Below are 20,795 nucleotides of genomic sequence, written 5' to 3' on the forward strand. Positions count from 1 at the left end.
TGTGACATCTTGTTCCATATGCCCATGTTGAAGCTGGACTCTGGTGAATCAGGAAATGCAGGTCCTGCTGTCAGGCAAACCCAGGTCTGACTGGCAGTTCTAAACCAAACAACCTCTCTGTGCTTCTTTTTTTTTTTTTTTTTAAATATATATATATATATATATATATACATATATCAATCAGTATTTTAATTTAATTTTTTCACCTTTTTAGAGAAACTTTATTTCTTAACAAGAAAGGGGGGATGAGGAGAGATATACAGAGAGAAAAATCAGATCGCTGCTCAGCTAGCTTGTGGTGGTGGTGGTGGTGGTGGGGATTAAATTTGGGAACTCTTGGAACCTCAGGCATGAAAATCTTTTGCATAACTATTATTCTGTCCCTCCAGCCCTAAATACATTGTTCTTCATTTATTTTTAAAATATTTGTTTATTTATTTATTCCCTTTTGTTGCCCTTGTTGTTTTATTGTTGTAGTTACTATTGTTGTAGTTGTTGGATAGAACAGAGAGAAATGGACAGAGGAGGGGAAGAGAAAGATAGACACCTGCAGACCTGCTTCACTGCTTGTGAAGCAAGTCCCCTGCAGGTGGGGAGCCGGGGGCTCGAACCGGGATCCTTATGCCAGTCCTTGCTCTTGGCTCCATGTGCGCTTAACCCTTTGTGCTACTGCCTGACTCCCTCTTCATTTATTTTTATTATTTATTTCCCCTGGAGTTTCACCACTTCATGTTGACTTTTACAGCTAGAAAGCCATACACACACACACACACACACACACACACACACACACACACACACACACACACACACACACATATATATGAGAGAGAGAGAGAGAGGAGACAGCACTGAAGCTTCCTCCAATGTGGTGGAGGTTGGGCTCCAACCAGGGTATGAGCAAGGCAAAGCAGGTGCTTTCTTGGTTGTACTCTCTGTGCCTAATTTTTTTTTTTAAATCTTCCTTTGAAGGGGGAAACAGCAGTCTTCATAAAATTGTCATGCAGATTAAATGAACTGATGGAGCAATGCCTATGAAGTACTTGTCATAATGCCTGGCACAAAACAAGCATGCAGTAATTGTTAATCACTTTGCATATTAGGATTTGTTTCTTTTTCTTTCCTAACAACAGCAAGCCAACACTCTCAGGCCAAAAAGACTTGCAACATTGCATCAAGTTCTCAACCTCTGCTGGACTGGGAGGCCGGGGTCACAATCCCTATGAATTCTGAGTCACAGGGACTGTGCTGTCATCTCCATCACACTCTTTGACTTTCTTCCTGAATTCTGAATCTTCTAGAGCCTTCCCATTGTCAACCCACACACACAACAGGTTCTTTCTTTCTATCTTTTTTTTTTTTTTGCCTCCAGGGTTATCACTGTGGTGCCTACACTACGAATCCACTGCTCCTGGAAGCTATTTTTTCCATTTTGTTGCTTTTGTTGCCCTTGATGTTGTTGTTGGACAGGACAGAGGGAAACTGAGAGATGAGGGGAGACAGAGAGGGAGAGAAAGACAGACACCTGCAGACCTGCTTCACCCCTGTGAAGGGAACCCCTACAGGTGGGGAACTGGGGGCTGGAACTGGGATCTTTACAGGTATCCTTGGCGCCATGTGTACTTAATACGCTGTGTGATCACCTCTCCTCCTGTGTACTGCACCCCCCCAGGCTCTTTCTTTTACTCCACCTCAGTCAGCCACCTCCCTAATCTCCACCTTAATCTCCATATCCTTCCTTCACCTCTTTCTCCAGCCTGCCACTACTCACTAGTTTAGGTTTGCTGCCTTCCTCTACCCCTCCCCAGGGCGTCCTGCCTAACGTCTCTGGGGTGGGGAGACACCACAGTGCCAAAGCTTCCCCCAGTGAAGTGGGTCACACATGAGACATACAGGCACACTATCCAGGTGAGCTACTCTGCCACACTTCTGCCTAGTCTCTGAACTGATCCAGATCAGCTCTCTGGGTGCTCCCTGTTTTTAGAACTTCCTTCTATCTTTCCTTCCATGTTCCCATTAGTAAATGTGCATTCCTCCCTGAGACAACTGACCAGTCCTGGACTTCCCTGGTAGTCTGCAAGCTCCACGAGGGAGAGGTAGCTTGGCTACTTCTCATCTGAGCCCAGACTCCCAGCCCTGTGTGGAAACCTCTCATCCTTCCCACCCCTGCCCCTCATAGTTGCCACCACAGCAGCACAGTCTGAAGGGTCATGCTCTTCCTTTTGAAGGTGGCCTTAGGGGAGTCTCCAACACTCTGAGGGGCTCACAAGTGCCTTTCCAATCTGGCACCTACTGGATTATCTGCCTTAATCTTCTGTGATTGCCCCTAAACTTATTTATTGCAATTATTTATTTATTTTTAATGAAAGAGAGATAGAGATAGAAATGGAGATGGAGATAGAGCTTGTGTGTAGAGCTCTGCTCAACTCTCATTCATGGTGTTGAGAATTGAACTCAGGACCTCAGAACCTCAGGCATGAAAGTCTTTTATATAACCATTATGCTGCCTCCCTAGTCCAACTGACTGATTGATTGAGACAGAGAAGTAGAAGTGGAGATAGATAGAGACAGACAGACAGATGCATACATACAGACACACACACCATAGAACTGAAGCTTCCTTCAATGTAGTGGGGCCCTGAACAATGGTCATGCACATGGCAAGGCAACACATTGTTTAAGTGTGCTATTTCTCTGGACCTGGATCCTCAAGCTCTTGCATACATTGTTTATTTATTTATTTATTTATTATTTGTTTATTTAGTATTTTGCTTCTAGGGTTCTCGCTGGGGCTCAGTGCCTGCAATACGAATCCACTACTTCTGATGGCCTTTTTTTTTTTTTTTTTATTAGATTGGACAGAGAGAAACTGAGAACAGAGAGGAAGACAGAGAGGAGCAGAGAAAGACACCCGCAGACCTGCAAAGAGAGCCCCCTGTAGATGGGGAGCTAGGGGCTTGAACTGGGATCCTTATGCTTTGTACTATGTGAAAAAACTTAATGTTGGACTAGCAAGATAGTTTACAAAATGGCTAGCAAGACTGGGCTCTTGCTTTGTCCTGGGTGCAACCCAGGTTCCAGCACAGCCACTATTGCCTTGAGATAAGCTTCAGTGCTGTGGTGTCTTTTTCTCTGTCTCTCTATCTAGGTCTCTGTCTTTCTTTCTTTCTTTTTTTAGTTTATTTTTTAATATTTATTTATTTATTCCCTTATGTTGCTATTTTTATTTTATTGTTGTAGTTATTATTGTTATTGATGTCATTGTTGTTGGATAGGACAGAGAGAAATGGAGAGAGGAGGGGAAGAGAAAGATAGACACTTGCTTCACTGTAGTGGGGCCCTGAACATGGGTCATGCACATGGCAAGGCAACACACTGTTTAAGTGTGCTATTTCTCTTCAGACCTATTTCACCACCTGTTAAGCAACCCCCCTAGAGGTGGGGAGCCAGGGGCTTGAACCGGGATCCTTATGCCAGTCCTTATACTTCACACCATGTGCGCTTAACCCGCTGCGCTACCGACTGACTTTCTGGTCTCTCTCTGTCTTTTTATCTGAAGGAATCAACTTAGAGCTGTGAAAACTCAGTGATTAAAAAAAAAAAAAGAACCATTATTATTAAGAAAACCTGGGGCAGGGGTTGTGGTGTGGGGATGTTTATTATATCCTAAAGCATGGAAGCATCTAAACAGATGAATCTGCTGGCAAGAAGATAGTTGCTTTCTCCTTCACTTCAGAGACATGCCCTGCTCCTTCTCAGCCTGTGCCAGCTATAGCATCCTCCTGGTCAGTCTCTAGGATGCCTCTTCCATAATGCCTTCCCTCAACCTGCCTGGTGACATCAGTGTTTTGTCTCATTGCTACCCAGGTGCTACCCTTTTACCTAGTACCTCTGAGCCTGAGTCTCCTAGTGTGTGTATCTACATCATCTAGTATGAATTCAATGAGAGCAGGTCATGTACTCAGGAGCTGCTTGGCAGTGGGCTTGTGCAGTGGCTTTGGGGTGGGTATATGCTGTGAGTTTTGAGGAGTCTTTTCCCACTCCTTTTGCCCCTGGGGTCCCAGGAAGGAGATCTGGCTTCTCTATTCACACCTAGCAGGCACAGCAATGTCCCTGCAGAGGCTGGGAATTTTCCATAACTGTCAGGGAAAATAGAAGTTTCTAATTTTTGCCTGGCATTACTGAAATTCTTTCCATTAGAAAGATTCCTGGGGAAACAGAATAACCTTCAGAGAGGTATTATTTTTTTGATTAGAAGTTTCAATCCAGCTAAGCTATGAAACTGACTCCAACACAGTCTCTAGGAAAGGCTGGCTGGGATTGTGTTTCAAGGGTCAGGTCCACATTTTATTCAGAATCCAAAGTAAGTAGGCAGGGGACATGGGCTGTGCTCACACACAGGGTCACAAGCGGTCACAAGTTGTGTTGAAATCTCTTTATGCCCTTGCTCTGGGTTGCCTCATTGGCCCAGTCCCCATCAGAGGGTAAGGAAGATACCCTTTTCTCTGTAGTCTCACCCAGCTATATTCCAACAATAAGCGAAGGATTCTTTTAATCTTGATTTTTTTTCTAATACTGTCACCAGAGTGCTAGACCCCAGGGTCTCCACATAGTCCTCTAAGCTGAAAGTCTGTTTTATGGAATATGTGCATTTAAAAATATTTATTTATTCCCTTTTGTTGCCCTTGTTGTTTTATTGTTGTAGTTATTTTTGTTGTCATCATTGTTGGATAGGACAGAGAGAAATGGAGAGACGAGGGGAAGACAGAGAGGGGGAGAGAAACACAGATACCTGCAGACCTGCTTCACCGCCTGTGAAGGGATTTCTCTGCAGGTAGGGAGCTGGGGGCTCGAACTGGGAACCTTAAACCAGTCCTTGTGCTTTGTGTCATGTGCGCTTAACCTGCTGCACTACCACCCAACTTCTGGAATATGTGCATTTTAGCAAAGTTAGCTGCAAAGCAAACTTCCAGAAAAGCAGATTCTACCTATCTACTGATAATGAAATCAAAGAAATGTTTTTGGTGACAACAAAATTTTTAACAGTCTGAATTTAGACTTTTTCTTAAAGGCTTAGAGAAAGCTCATTCTCAAGCAGGTTCCTCTCTACTTCCTCCCACCATCTTGGGATGTTTTGGTTTCTGTATTCTGAAGCACAGAGCTTATCTGTGTCCCTTTTTATTTCCTCCCCTCAGGTCATCTGTAGCTTCTAATAGAAGTGGCTTGGATATAATGAACTGCTAGCAGGTACACTATCAGTTATGCCCAGACAGGGCCAGCTCACAAGTAGTGACACCCCCACCCCCACCACACACGTACCTTCGGGCCAGCTTCTGACACAGAGGCTTGAAAGATAACTCAGACCTATGGTTAAGCCTTGAATCTGCAGCCAGCGGAAGGAGACCAGTAAGTTGAGAGTTGCTCTAAAGATGTAACTCCAGAGCACATTCCTTCTGTCTGGTTACTTATTCTGACTTGTCCTTTACAAAAGACTACTACCTGAATGGTGCCCAGATGCTACCAATAAGACATCAATTAGGCTAAGGAGCCATATCTTTTCTTTTTCTTTTTTATTTCCCCCCCCTCACTTTTTTATTGAATAGAAAAGAGAAATTGAGAGGGGAGGAAGAGATAGAGAGGGAGAAAGAAAGATGATACAGGGGCTGTGTGGTGGCGCACTTGGTTGAGGGCTCATGTTACAGTGTGCAAGGACCCAGGTTCAGGTTCAAGCCCCCTTGTCCCCACCTGCAGGGGGGAAGCTTCATGAGTGGTGAAGCAAGACTGCAGGTTTCTCTGTTTCTCTGCTTCCCTCTCCCCCTCCCTCTCTCCTTCCCCATTCTTTTCCCCTGTAGGTGGGGAGTGGGAGCTCGAATGTGAATCCTTGCACATAATTGTATGTGTGCTTAACTGGGTGTGTCACTGCCTGTTATTGTCATTGCTGGGGCTTCACCAAGAAATTCACAACTTTTTCAGATAGGAAGTGAGAGAGAGGGAGAAAGAGAGAGACAGAGGACTTAATGATTATCAACATCTATGCACGCAAGGAGAGGCCATCTAAATATATCAAGCATCTACTGAAAGACCTACAGCAATATATTAACAGCAACACAGTAATAGTAGGGAACTTCAACACCTCACCCTCTCAACTTGACAGATCATCCAGGCAGAAAATCAATAAAGCAATGAAGAAACTAAATGAAGAGATAGATAAACTAGAACTATTGGACATTTTCAGAGTGAAAATGGTGATTTCTCCATTTTCAGCCCATCTTGGATGGAGTTTGAAGAAATCATTTTATGTGAAATAAGTCAGAAACAGAAGGATGAATATGTGATGATCTCACTCACAGGTAGAAGTCGAAAAACAAGATCAGAAGAGAAAACACTAAGAAGAACCTGGACTGGAGTTGGTGTATTGCACCAAAGTAAAAGACTCTGGGGTGGGTGGGTGGGTGGGGGGAGAGTTCAAGTCCTGGAATAGAAAGGCAGAGGACCTAGTGGGGGTTGTATTGTTGTGTGGAAAAATGAGAAATGTTATGCATGTACAGACTATTGTATTCACTGTCAAATGTAAACCATTAATCCCCCAATAAAGAAATTTAAAAAAGAAAAAGAGAGAGAGAGAGAGGCACTACAACACCAAAGCTTCTTCCAGTGAGCCTGGGTTGTATGCATGGCAAAGCAGCACACTATCCACGTGACCTATTTTGCTGGTTCCAGGCATTTTTAAAAGTTTACTTTATTATGGGCTGGGGAGATAGTATAATGGTTATGCAAATCCCTTAAAAGCCTGAGGCTCTAAGATCTCAGGTTCAATCCCCAGTACCACCATAAGCCAGAACTGAGTAGTGTTCTGGTCTCTCTCTCTCAGTCTCTTTCCCTCTGTATCTACTCTTTCTCATTAAAATAAAGTAAATGAAAATATTTAAAAATTTTATTTTATTATCATTGTTATTTTTCAATGTAGTCAAATGTTGTTTCCATTTCCTGATGTGAATAACAATGAGTTTGAGGTTGGATCTGATCAGCCCTTGTCACTGTGTGGTCCTAAAACCACCTGTATCAAAATCCCCAGGAACTTGTTAATATAGATTTCTAGACCTCTTCTGGAATTACTGTAGTTATTCTAGGGGGTGGGGCAGTGGAAGTTACATGTTTAGCTATTGCCCCGGACAATCCTGGTGTGGTTTGAGAAGCACCTATCTCAACTGGTCATTCTTATTGTGTATTCACTGCATGGGCAGAATTAGTTCAGTCTGTGGGGGTATGGATTGACCTGCTAACACCTATGTCCAGTGGAGAAGCAATTACAGAAGCCAGAACTCCCACCTTCTGCATCCCTCAAATATTTTTGGTCCATACTCCCAGAGGGGGAGAAATGTAATAGGCAGAAGAATACCAGAGAGCTCTGAACTTCATTAGGACCACAGAGAGAAGAGAAAAAAGGAAAAACATTTGGAAGTAGTAATAGATATAGGCGTGACTTAGAAAGGAAGAGAAGGCAGGACCATAGGGGGAAAATGGGAAAATATATAAAAATATAGACAGATCATTATAGAAATAATAGTCAAATCATATCTGTGACCTTGGGAGAACTGCTGTAGCTTCCAATGGAGAGAATGGGGATACAGAACTCTGGTGGTGGGAACAGTGTGAAATTATACCCACTGTTATCTTATAATTTTGTAGATCAATACTAAGTCACTAATGAAATAAAATAGATTAGTTCAGCCTGTCTCTTTCCTTCTAATTTCATATGGTAGGGATGGGGATTTGGGGGCGGGGAGGTAGGAACTGGTTAGGGGTAGTAACTGGTTGGAACTGGTAGGGCTTGACTGAGGATTAGGGATCTGCAGTGGGCAAAGAAACTTATTCTTCTGTTTTCTTTTGCCTCAGAGTGTTCTTACCCCTCCCTTTGGGTTAGTACTGTCATTCAGAGGGTTCCAGTGGGACTGACCTGTGAGCATCTAAGGGTAAACACAATTACAGGCCCTAATAGCTGACTTATAAACTGGACTTCTGAACTTGGGAACCCAAGGATGCTGGGAAATTGTGCAGATGCATTCACATCTGCCATGTTTTCCCCTCAGGCTACTAGTTCCCGTAAGAGTTGGGACATTCTGGGAGTGCCTGTTCCACCATGTTATTCCCTCAGGACATTGTCTATATCCCAGCGATATTTGGAGTGCTTTGGTTACTCCTCTCCCCCTCCCATTCTCACGAGAGTGATCATCCTATCCTGGAGTGCTATGGTTACTCCTCCCCCTTCCCATTCTTGTGAAAGCTACTCCTATAAAAACCCTTTTCTGCACCTCGCTCTCTTGCCAGCGCTTCACTCAGGTGTTCAGACGCAGGAAAGTTTACTGCGTGAGGCGGCCATTTTCACTACCTCCACATGGTCCAACCTGCTTCTCTAGCACCCAACTCTGAGGTGCCAGCGCAAATAAAGATTTGTGTTTCCTCTTTGCTCTGGACCCCCTCTCTCTCATCTCCACCACCCGCGCACAACAACATCTGGCTCAACAACAAAGCTGTTCTGGGAAGTGGTGGTGATGGGCTTAGGGAGGTCAGAGAGACAGGGTGCTCCTGTACCAATGCCCCTTCTGCACCACTGAATCTTCTCTTTTTTATGTAATGACTTTACTTTTTATTACAGCAAAAAATATAACATTTAACATATCAACAATTTTTAAGTGTCAAATTCAGTGGTACTAACTATATTTTAACTTCTTGTGCAGGTGCTATCCATCTCCAGGGGTTTTCGATCTCCTCAAACTAAAACTTTGTCCCCACTCAACAGCTGCTCCCTGTCTTCCCTCTCTGCAGCCCCTGGCCATCACCTTTCTACTGCCTTTTTGGCATGTTGGAGACTCAATGCACATGTGGCTATAGAAAGCAGTCTGGGATGATTTTTTTCAGATACATAGTGGGAGGAGGGAAAGAGAGAGAGAGAGAGAATAACACCAAAACCTCTTCCAGTGTTGTAGTGTTCCTACATGGAGTGTACATAGTTTGGGGGTGGGGGGTGAAATTAAAATGTGGACCATACTTATGACAGGGCAGCATCCTCTGAGATGAGCTATTTCACCAGCCTGTCCTTCCTGTCTTTATGATTATGACTGCTCCAATATAGTTCTTAAAGTATTCATCTTTTGTTTAGTGCTTCTTATTTATATTGGATAGAGAGAATTGAGAGGGAAGGGGGAGATAGATGGAGAAAGAGAGAGAGTGATTGAGAGACACCTGCAACATTACTTCACTGCTTATGAAGATATTCCCCTGCAGGAGCACTGAGTCTTCTAACTTTATAGAAACAGAGGAGAGAAGGCTGGGGAGATAGCATCTCTGTCTGTGTAAATAACTCTTATGCTTGAGTCTCTCTCAGTTCAATGCCCAGCATCACCATAAGCCAGAGATGCGCTGTTTCTCTTTCTGCCTCCCTCTGAGAGAGGGGGGGGGGGGAGATACAACACAATGGAGGAGAGGAACCATCTTATCCTACAAGCTTAAAATGTCACAGAGACAAGGTCACGATCTGGATTGGGTGACCTGGGAGTGGGCTGCTCTGACACAGACCTTCACTTGAGAGGGAACATTCTACTGACCATCTCTCCACAGCTCTGCTGAGCCCTTTAATGCTCATTTATCCTCCTGTTTATTGAAGACCATGGGGGTGGGGTGGGGGGTGGTGACACGCTCCAGAGAGCAGTCCAAAGGTAAAAGATGACATTTTGAAAATCCATTCTTTCCTCTCCACTTCACTGCCTTATTGACTGTTTTCCACCTACAATATCCTACTGACCTGCAGAGGTGAGAGAGAGAGAGCCTTTCATTTCCAGTGCTTGCTGCTGCCACATCCTTCCTTCTTTTTGCCCACCCCTGGGGTCTCCACCCTTGGGGTCCTTTTGGGTGGGGTCCCTTGTGACTAGAAAGTTTTTTTGGCTTCTAGCACATGGTATAAGACACTCAATTTGACTTTCTCCTGCTTTGCCTCTTTCCTTTTTTTTTTTTTTACATGATTTCACTCCACTAGTCTTTTTCATTCAGATAGACATAGAAAGTAGACAAAGGGAGAGATACCACCTTCTATATGGTGAGGTACCTCTCCACCCTTCCATGCCTTTTCTTGATCCCAAAGATTCCCTTAATATTGGGTTGTCAGAGAAGTGACATGACATATTTTTGCATAGGAAACTATATCATGGTTTTTCTGTTGCTCCAAATAGATTTGCTGAGCATTAGGACCAGGCCAGCTCTGCTCTTAAGTCATGATCTTTGTCATTTCCTTGAGAAAATGACCAGAGAAATGGTGGATGGCAGTAGTGCTTCCTCATCAGAGGAAGGAAGATGGATTATACAGAACACCTACAGGGGTAAAACAGGACAGAAGTCTACCTGGTCACACACCCACCCCAAGCTACTCACTGCTGGCCACACTGCCTGGACTTTGGCTTTGCACCCAGTGTGGGTTCCCTCATTTTCATTCATGAGCAATTTTGTGTGTGCAGCACTGTGTGTGACCAGAAACACAACAGGGGCAGCAGGCTAGACCATAGAGGGTGGGGACTTTGATTTATTGACTGACATCTTGCTTTCTGGTCAAGTAACAATGATCCAGGATGAGTGGATACTTCTTGCTTTGGGTTGACTCAGGTGTCTTTTTTCTTTTAATCACCAAATACTGCAGTGACATGAACCTTGGCTAATGCATTAATGCAGTTGACCTGATCTGGTAGACAATTTGCAAGGTAGACCACTGCCCAGAAAGGGTGCTAGATCTCTCTCTCTTTTTATTTTTATTTATTTATTTTTTAAATTATTATTTTTCTTTTCTTTTTTTTTTATTGGATAGAGACAGCCAGAAATTGAGAGGAGGAAGGAAGCTAGAGAAGGAGAGAGACAGAAAGACACCTGCAGACCTGCTTCACCACTTGCAAAGCTGTCCCCCTGCAGGTGGCAACCGGGGGCTCGAACCGGGGTCCTTGTGCACTATAGCATGTGCACTCAACCAAGTGCACCACCACCCAGCCACAATATCTCTTTCTTTAAAACTTATTTATTTATTTATTTATTTCCAGCGATATCGCTGAGGCTCGGTGCCAGCACTACTAATCCACTGCTCCTGGAGGCTACTTATACCTATTTTGTTGCTCTTGTTGTGGTTGTTACTTTTTTTTTTAAAAAAAGATTTTAAAAAATATCTTTATTCATTGGATAGAGCCTGCCAGAAATCAAGAGAGAAGGGGGTGATAGAGAGGGAGAGAGACAGAGAGACACCTGCAGCCCTGCTTCACCCCACATGAAGCTTAACCCTGCAGGTGGGGACCGCGGGCTCAAACCTGGGTCTTGCGCATTGTAATACATGTGCTCAACCAGGTGCACCACCACCCGCTCCATTATTTATTTTTAAATATTTATTTATTTATTCCCTTTCGTTGCCCTTGTTTTACTGTTGTAGTTATTGATGTCGTCACTGTTGGATAGGACACAGAGAAATGGAGAGAGGAGGGGAAGACAGAGAGGGGGAGAGAAAGATAGACACCTGCAGACCTGCTTCACCGCCTGTGAAGCGACTCCCTTGCAGGTGGGGAGCTGGGGGCTCGAACCGGGATTCTTACTCCAGTCCTTGCGCTTTGCACCATGTGCGCTTAACCCGTTGCTGCACTACCACCAGACTCCCCTGTGGTTGTTATTGTTATTGTTGTTATAGTTGTTGTTGGATAGAACAGAGAGAAATCAAGAGAGGAGGGGAAGACTGAGAGGAGGAATGAAAGATAGACACCTGCAGACCTGCTTCACCATTTGTGAAGTGACCTCCCTGCAGGTGGGGAGCTGGCGGCTCAAACCAGGATCCTAGCCCCTTCCTTCCTTCCTTCCTTCCTTCCTTCCTTCCTTCCTTCCTTCCTTCCTTCCTTCCTCTCTATTTTATTTGATAGGACAGAGAGAAATTGAGAGGGGACAGGAGATAGAGAGGGGGAGAGAGGATAGATGCCTGTAGATTGCTTCACCATTCCTGAAGCATCTCCCCTGCAGGTGGGAAATGTTTTTTAAAAAATATTTATTTATTTTTTTATTCCCTTTTGTTGCCCTTGTTGTTTTTATTGTTGTTGTAGTTATTCTTATTATTGTTCATATTGTCATTGTTGGATAGGACAGAGAGAAATGGAGAGAGGAGGGGAAGACAGAGATGGGTAGAGAAAGACAGACACCTGCAGACCTGCTTCACCACCTGTGAAACGACTCCCCTGCAGGTGGGGAGCCCAGGGCTTGAACCAGGATCCTCCTGCTGGTCCTTGCGCTTTGCACTACATGCGCTTAATCCCCTGTGCTACTGCCCAGCTTCAGACCTGGATTTTTTTTCCCCCTTAAAATTCTGAGAGAAGCTTGAGGAAAGAAGGGGTAAGTTCTGAGGATGGGCAAAGCAGGGCAGACCTGGGCTGGGTCTTCTGTGCTTCAGGTGTTTCATTGAACTACTTCACTTATTCATGCTGTTGGGTATTCATCAGCAAAATGGAATAATATTTTAATTATTGATTGATTGATTCATTCATTATTGCCTCCAGGGTTATCATTGGGGCTTCATGTCATTACTACAAATACACTGCTCCTGATGACCAATTTTTTCCTATTTTTTCCTTCATTGGATAGGACAGAGAGAAATTGAGAAGAGGAGGAGGAGAGAGAGAGAGGGAAAGAGAGAAAAATGGACACCTGCAGACCTGCTTCACTGCTTGTGAAGCATCCCGCTGCAGCTGGGGAGCCAGGGGGCTTGAACCCAGATCCTTGCAGGGGTCCTTATGCTGAGTACTATGTACACTTAATCAGGTGCACCACTATGTGGCCCCCTATTCATTTACTTTATAGAGATACAAAGAAGGAGAGAGACAGATGGAAAGAGGGAATGAGACCACAGCACTGAAGTTTTCTTCAATGAAGTGGAGGCTGGGCTCAAACCAAGGCTGCACACGTGGCAAAGCAATGCCTTCTGTTTGAATTTATTTTAAATTTGTATTCATTAATGAGAGATGGGGGAGGAGGAAGGGGAAGGGGAGGCAGAGAGGGAGAGAGGGAAAGAGGAAGAGAGGGAGAGAGGGAGAGAGGGGGGAGAAGGGGAAGGGAGGAGAAGGGGAGGGGGGAGAGGGGGAGAGGGGGAGAAGGTGAAAGAGAGAGGGGGAGAGGGGGAGAGGGGGAAAGGAAGAGAGGGAGAGAGGGAGAGCGGGAGAGGGAGAGAGGGAGAGAGAGAGGGAGAGAGGGAGAGAGAGAGGGAGAGAGGGAGAGAGAGAGAAAAAAGTATTCCTCTGGAATATTCAGTACCAGAGATCAAACTCAGGACTGGCACTGTACCCATTGCACCCCCTCCTGGCCCACACTCATTTCCTTTTGCAGGTGAGGACACAGAGGCTCAGATGGATCAAGTGACCTGGCTTCAGGTCATCAATGTCTGTGACAGGATGCACTCAGTTCTAACACTCTACCATTGCTGACTGCTAAAGAGCCCCCCCACCCCCCACGGGAGACTGCCTGCCATCCCCTGCTCTCAGAAGGGAGGTGCTCCAGGCTGTGTGCACATGGACTCAGCACGGCGCCACCTCCATAGGGAAATCTATCATCATCATCTTGTTGTTGTTGACCTTCTTCTTCTCCTTCTACTTCTCCTTCTTCTACTTCTTCAAGGATTTTATTTATTTATTAATGAGAAAGATAGGAGGAGAGAGAGAAAGAACCAGACATCATTCTGGTACATGTACTGCCCGGGAATTGAACTCAGGACCTCATGCTTAAGAGTCCAATGTTTTATCCACGGCATCACCTCCCGGACCACTATCCACTACTTCTAACCCACCATGTCAGTCAGCTTGACAGAGCCTCATCTCATGCTTGAACCACATGGCTTTTGTCATCCTGGCCTGCGCCTTCCCTGCTGATGCTGAACCAAGTGATACATCAGGCCGTGCCCAGCCAGGCACACAGAGCTGCTGAGTGCAGTCCTCTCTGACTCTGCAGGGTGGCTCCCCAGGGGAGCTCCCCAGGGCTGCCCTGGGAATGCAGGTGAACTTATGTCCTATGGAGGGAAGCTGACTAATGAAAGGCAGTAGATGCGAAAGACCTGTGGTGAGGTCTCTATTTGTCCCCTGATGGGCTGTTTTGCAATAGGTGCACTTATCCACTCAGCTAGAGAAGTCTGCTGTGACGAGGCTGTGTGCTCCCACACACCTAGTGGTGGCCAAATCAGCATCCTACATTAACTTTTCCTGTTTCCATATATCCCTTTCCTTTATCCTTTAGTCTTACTCCATTTGCATTGCAACTCCCTCACTCAGGTAAAATGCCAGTATGTAAAATTTGCCCAGAGTTTTGTTTTCTAGATAATATGACAGAGAGCATCAGCAATCAGCAATAATAATTCTTCTCACTTACCTCCAGATGACTATGTGGCTCACTGAATTTTGCTACTCTCCCCATAAGCTGACACAATTACTATCCTCATTACAAACAGGAGACTAAAGCTTAGATAAGTGAATGAGTGTGATCATGGCTACACAGCACTCACTTGGCAAAGCGAGGGTTTCTTTTTTTCCTTTTTTTTAAAAATGTTTATTTATTTATTTATTCCCTTTTGTTGCCCTTGTTGTTTTATTGTTGTAGTTATTGATGCCATCGTTGTTGGATAGAACAGAGAGAAATGGAGAATGGAGGGTAAGACAAAGAGAGGGAGAGAAAACTACACACCTGCAGTCCTGCTTCACCGCCTGTGAAGCGACTCCCCTGCAGGTGGGGAGCCGGGGGCTTGAACCGGGATCCTTATGCTGGTCTTTGTGTTTTGCGCCACATGCACTTAACTTGCTGCGCTACTGCCCGACTCCCTAAAGCGAGGGTTTCACATCCCTCTTCTGTTCTTTCAAATCTAGAACCTGAACTTTCAGCTCAGCTTGAATAAAGCTGTCTTTAAGCTTTAGAAGTGACCATAAAAAGTGAGTCTCTCAGGTTGGGAGTATGGATCAACCTGTCAATGCCCATGTTCACTGGGGAAGCAATTACAGAAGCCAGACCTTCAACCTATTGCATCCCACAATGATCTTGGGTCCATACTCCCAGAGGGTTAAAGAATAGGAAAGCTATCAGGGGAGGGAATGGGATCTGTAAGACACTCCCAGGGATTACTGGGCCACCCAGAGCGAGAGCCCTGGGATACTTACGTGGTAAACGCTGGATTGTACTTTGCACCTCGGTAGTAGGAGTACAGGTTGAACATTCCAATCATGAAGGCCACAAATACCATGATGAAAATGACCATGAACTTGAAGATATCTTTCACAGTTCTTCCCAGGGAGATCTGCAGGGGCCCAAAGCTCTCATTGGCTGGCAGGATGTAGGCGATCCGAGAGAAGCTCAGCACGACAGCTATGGCGTACAGCCCTTCTGAGATGATCTGGGGATCTGAAGGCCACCACTTGTCCCTGGCTGAAAGAAAGGAGTCTGTGTTACTTACTGGGAGACAGAATCTACTCTGGCAGGGAAACCAGGGAGGCATCTTTGGAGGTCTGTAAACCTCACTCATCATTTGCCAATCCTGCCCTGGACTTTGACCTCAGTGCACTGAAGGGGCCACCCTCTCCTTGAGTGGCATCTGCCTCAGCAATTTGTTGATCCATCTGCCTGAAACAGTCCCACCCTCTCCCTCCTCCATTTCTATTTCTAGTCATCCTGTAGGACTCTATTCAGGTATTAGTCTCTTTCAGGAAGTCTCTTATGACCTTCCACAGCCTCAGGCAGCCTCCCTGCTGCTTGGTCAGTTCTCACAGCACTCTGGGCACCACGGTCATAGCACTTAGGTGCTGCTTGCAGTACTGTCCTCCTTATTGTGTGTGAGATCCATGAGCAGAAGTCAGCCCATTCACAAGGCAGTGTTGAAGAGGATCACGGATTTGGAATTAGGCAGATCTGATGTTGAAAATGGCTGGATGGGGGCTGGGTGGTGGTAAACCAGGTAGAGTGCACATATTACCATTACCGTGTGTGAGGATCAGGGTTTAAGCCCCCAGTTCCCATCTGCAGAGGGGGAAGCTTCTGTAACAGTGGAACAGTGCTACAATTGTCTTTCTACCTCTTCCCCTGCCCCTATCTCTACTGAAAAAGAAAGAAGAAATTTAAAAAATGGCCACTGGGAGCAGTGGAATTGTGTAGGTACTGAACCTCAGTAATAATCCTGGTGGAAATAGAAAGAAAAAAAAAGTAATAATCCTGGTGGAAATAGAAAGAAAAAAAAAGAGGAAAAAAGAAAGAGAAAGAAAATGACTAGATGACTCTGAGCAAGTCAATTTGCTTTGTTTTTTGCCTCATTTTCCCATCTGGAAATTCGGGACTATATCATCACCCTCATAGGGCTGTGGTGAATGGAAGTAAAAATCACACATCCAAAATGCTTAGCATAGGACCTGACACACAGCAGGTGCTGATCAGCATTCTTTTAAACTGGCTTCACATTAGGACAAGTGAGTTCACCTGGGCGGCCTGGACTCTGACGATCCTTACCTGAGAAAACCCTCTGGGGTTTGTTTTTTTCAGGTTGCATGTGTCTGAGAGAGTTGCTTCGTGATTGATCTAAGGTCTCTGAAGTGGTGACTTATCTGATTACTGGGTAGGTCGTGAAGACAGACCTGTTCCAGGTGGCAAAAGTCCTGGACCTCTCTTGGGGTCAGTGAAAGCCTGATCTGCCCCAGCGGAGTTCCTGAAGCAGAGCAAATATTCAGTACTACCCTGCTACTAGTCTAAGGGTATAAAGAGCTTCAGTTACCTCCAAAAAGCTGCCTTGGTGGGTCAGGACACAGACTCATTCTCAAGGAAGGCAGTGCCTTCCTCCTGGGGATGTGTGCGGGGCCTTTACGGTTATTATGACTGGTAAGAGCATTACTGGTATGCTAATATTCTACAACACTCCAGTCCCACACCATGAAAATTGCCTTGCTGAAAAAGCCAATAATGTCCCTGTTGAGAAATGCTAAGTGAAACTTAAATTGAGAAACATCAAGAAACCTAAATTAGCCCTTATACTTACATTAGCTGTAATTTTCACAACAGCCCCATGGAGCAAATATTATTATTGCCATTTTAAAGATTGGATTTGGGGTATGGGGTCCCTTTCAGAATCAGGTAAATGCAGATAGCAAGGGTATTACGTAGCAATTCTTGGCACCCCAAGGGAGATGGCGGTGGTAGATTTCTGTTCTTTATTTTCAAAACTAGACTCTGTTAAACAATTATAATAATAAAGATCAGTATGAAACCTTTAGTAAGGGAAGCTAAGGCTCTGCTTGTCACAAAGTTTCACATAGTGCATTCCAAATTATATTTGGAAATATAATAAAATTACAGTGTCTGTGTTCTCATAAAGGTCATAACTCAGAAGTCTGAAAGACAAGCAGGAAAGGAAATTATGCTATTGCAACTGCTGCCCTACATGAATAAATAACACATTTAGATAACATGAAACATAACTTGGCTTCTTCGGACTCTAAAAAAGGGGATTATTCCTTCTGAACCCTATAAATCACCATCTTAAACCTCAGTTATAATTAGTAAAGTCTTGTCTATAATCTGTTAAGAAAGATTTTAGTTGTCATCAAACTCCAGTGGTCAGGTCAGAACTTTCAGTAAAAAATATTGTACATGGACAGGCTTGTATAAGTTGTGATTGGTTTAGAAGAAAAGAGAACTGTAATGATCTAGACAAAAGGATTTTCTTTCTGAAACCCTACAAGAAAAAAAGTTCTGTCACAATCTTAAAAATTTGGTGCTGTTCAAGATTGGAAAAGTTCACTCTCCCAGTAACCACAAGAGGGCTCTCTTCCCCCACTATTGGAGCATAAGGGACCACATGGAACCTACTTCCAAGGGCATAGGAGGAGTAATCAAAGCAAGGACAACTGTCTGGGGAGATGGTGTCACAGATGGAAATAGGACCAAAAAGCTGGATCAGGGAAGAGAGTAGCTCCAAAATATGGAAAAATTATACAAATACACTGTAAGCCCCCTCAATCTGATTTGGGTCCCATATTCATCACAGGAGCCTGTGTAACTTCTGCATCCCTGTAGTCTGAGCTTGCATTCCATGGTCATAGCTAAGAACATTCTAGGCTGCACTCATTTCAGGACCAGTCTTCCTTAAGTGGCAGAGTATGTTGGCCCAACCTCCCTTCAGAGAGTGGGGAAGTCCTTACCATTGTTGTACCATTGAGGACTAGGTCCTATGGAAGTCCACAAGAGAGTCCAATATGTTGTTCCTGATGTAGATAACCAGTGATGGTAGAGAGAGGGATCTGTTAGAGGTCTAGGCCTATAATGTCTATGTGGGAATCACAGGCTTCCCTGACTAGGGCTCTGGAAGATGGGACAGCATGGTAGTGACAATAAGAGCCAACATTAGCCAGTCTCTTGCCCTTATCCAGCTTTTGTAGTCCTTACTTTGTCTGACAAGGTTAGCTTTAGAGTAATTGAGGGAAGTGAAATAGGAAGTAGGTGAGGAGGGTACCAATCTGACACCATCTCCCCAGACAATACCTTTAGCCTACTTGCATGTTAGCTGTCGGGCTCAGGCAAAGATTAGTGAAGTGATGGGTCTCTTGGAATAGACCTCAAAAAGACTTCCTAGCTTTTACCAAAATGGAGACCCAAAATATCATCTTCTATATCCATACCTTTAGGTTCCTGATTATTAAACAATTTTTTCTGCTTTATATCTTAATGCTTTTCAGTCACCAAGTTGCAGATGCCATCATGATGCCAACCTGACTTCCCTGGGGAGATGGCCTCACCAATGTACCTTGGACTCCCCTACCTCTCCAGAGTCATGCCCCACCAACGAAAGATAGAAACAGGCTGGGAATATGGATTGGCTTGCCAACACCCATGTCCAGTGGAGACACAGTTGCAGAAGCCAGACCTTCCACCTTCTGCACCCCATAATGATCCAGGGTCCATACTCCCAGAGGGATAAAGAATAAGACAGCGTCCAATGGAAGGGATGGGATATAGAACTCTGGTGGTGGGAATTGAGTGGAATTGTACCCTTCTTATCCTACAGTCTTGTCAATAATTATCAGATTAAAAAAAAAAGCAAGGGCAATGAAGTGTAATATATGATACTTTGGGCTAGGCGAAACCTTAGTACATTCTGTAAAAATAATGCAAGTCCCAAGTGGACAATATTACAGCTTAAATCATGGCATCAGAAAAAGTTTTAGATACATTGTCAAAATTCTTTCTTTGATGAACCCTCAGCACTATACAAGTGAAAATATATGAGTCCATTTTTTTTTTTTGAAAAGTGTGAATTTGCTAAAGCAGCAAATTCAGTGAGTGATTTGTAGTAGAACAAGACTCTCATTTCTTAGTGGGGGTTTATCCTACTACCACATTCACATTTACATGTAATATATTTTGTACAACACAGTCTACAGTGAATATGAGTAGTATCTTGTGTTAAGTGGCCAAGTTCCTGCAGGCAATCACTGTACCTGACCATGAAGATTATGTGGTGGCAGGAACCTGTGGTTTTATCTAATATTTGACACAAACCACTTATGATATAATAGCTGTACTGGATGCCTACTAAGTATCCAGCTGATTTACTGGTAACAATAAGAAACAGTTACTGTTTCTTCTTTTTTTCTTATCTTTCTTTGTTAGTACAGAAAGTACAGCCTTTGAGCAAGAAAATGATCAGAGAGGTATCAGGAATATTAATTGACACCATTTAGTGACCACTTAATATTTTCAAAGCAAAATTCTTCATATTACCTTAATCATCAAAACACTTTTTAAAAACATAGCTACTAGCTTAGTTTTACATACTAGAAAACAAAGACTTAGAAAAGCCAAGTAAAGGGATGTCACTGTGTGATGGGGAGGAATGTTTGATTTCAGGTCTCTCTAACTTCGAAGTCTGGGAACATACCCACTATGCCAGTCTATATATAATTTTCACTTCATGTCCAGATAGATCCCTTATTCCCCAATGTAATTCTGTTTCCAGGAATATTGTGAACCTTGCCTGTTTCTTCATTAATAAAATAGGGACAAAAAAAGAAAAACTGTTTTTTTTTTTTTGCAGAGATATTATTGCAAGGATTGGCAACTATAGTATAAAACATATACATACCCTCTACAAATGAATGTTACTAATTCTTATTATCTTTAAGATCTCATTCTGTTATGTTATGCTGAATAGTTTTGTGGTTTAAGTCCTCTCTTCAGAAGCTAAATTGCCACAAAAATGGACTTTGGAAATGAGGAGGCAGGATGATGCAAAACACAAGAACTTAACACAGAAGGAAAAGTCTTGGTCACTTTAATGATGGCCTTTTTGGCCAATACCAGGCCACCACATTGTCTGGACCTCTAGTCAGGGAAGTTTTGGGTTTACACATAGATATTTGGATTTATACATAGATATTATGGGCTTAGACTCCTCTCTTAGACTCCTCTCTCCACTATCATTGGTCACTTCCATCAGGAACCTCATCATAAGACTTTATTTATTTATAAAATGGAAACACTGACAAGACCATAGGATAAGAGGGGTATAATTCCCACCACCAGAGCTCCGTATCCCATTCCCTCCCATGATAGCTTTCCTATTCTTTAACCCTCTGGGAGTATGGACCCAGGGTCATTATGGGGTGCAGAAAGTGGAAGGTCTGACATAATCCTTCTTGTGGGCCTGTCTAGGACCTTGCCCTCACTGTAAAGCCACTCTCTGAAGGGAGGCTGGGTACTACTCCGCCACTTGACTGGTC

At 44.0% G+C, this 20,795-nt stretch overlaps 1 protein-coding gene across 1 annotated transcript in view; it reads right to left on the reverse strand.

Moving 5' to 3' along the window:
* The window catches only part of TRPC7 (transient receptor potential cation channel subfamily C member 7), an 88,786-nt gene that overhangs the window by 37,574 nt on the left and 30,417 nt on the right, over positions 1-20,795 (reverse strand). Inside the window, exon 3 of the mRNA XM_007533014.2 lies at positions 15,198-15,462. Coding sequence (XP_007533076.2) covers positions 15,198-15,462 — 265 coding nt within the window. The remainder of the gene's footprint in view (positions 1-15,197; positions 15,463-20,795) is intronic.

The sequence above is a fragment of the Erinaceus europaeus genome, chromosome 2 (assembly GCF_950295315.1).
Source record: "Erinaceus europaeus chromosome 2, mEriEur2.1, whole genome shotgun sequence".
Lineage (NCBI taxonomy): Eukaryota > Metazoa > Chordata > Mammalia > Eulipotyphla > Erinaceidae > Erinaceus > Erinaceus europaeus.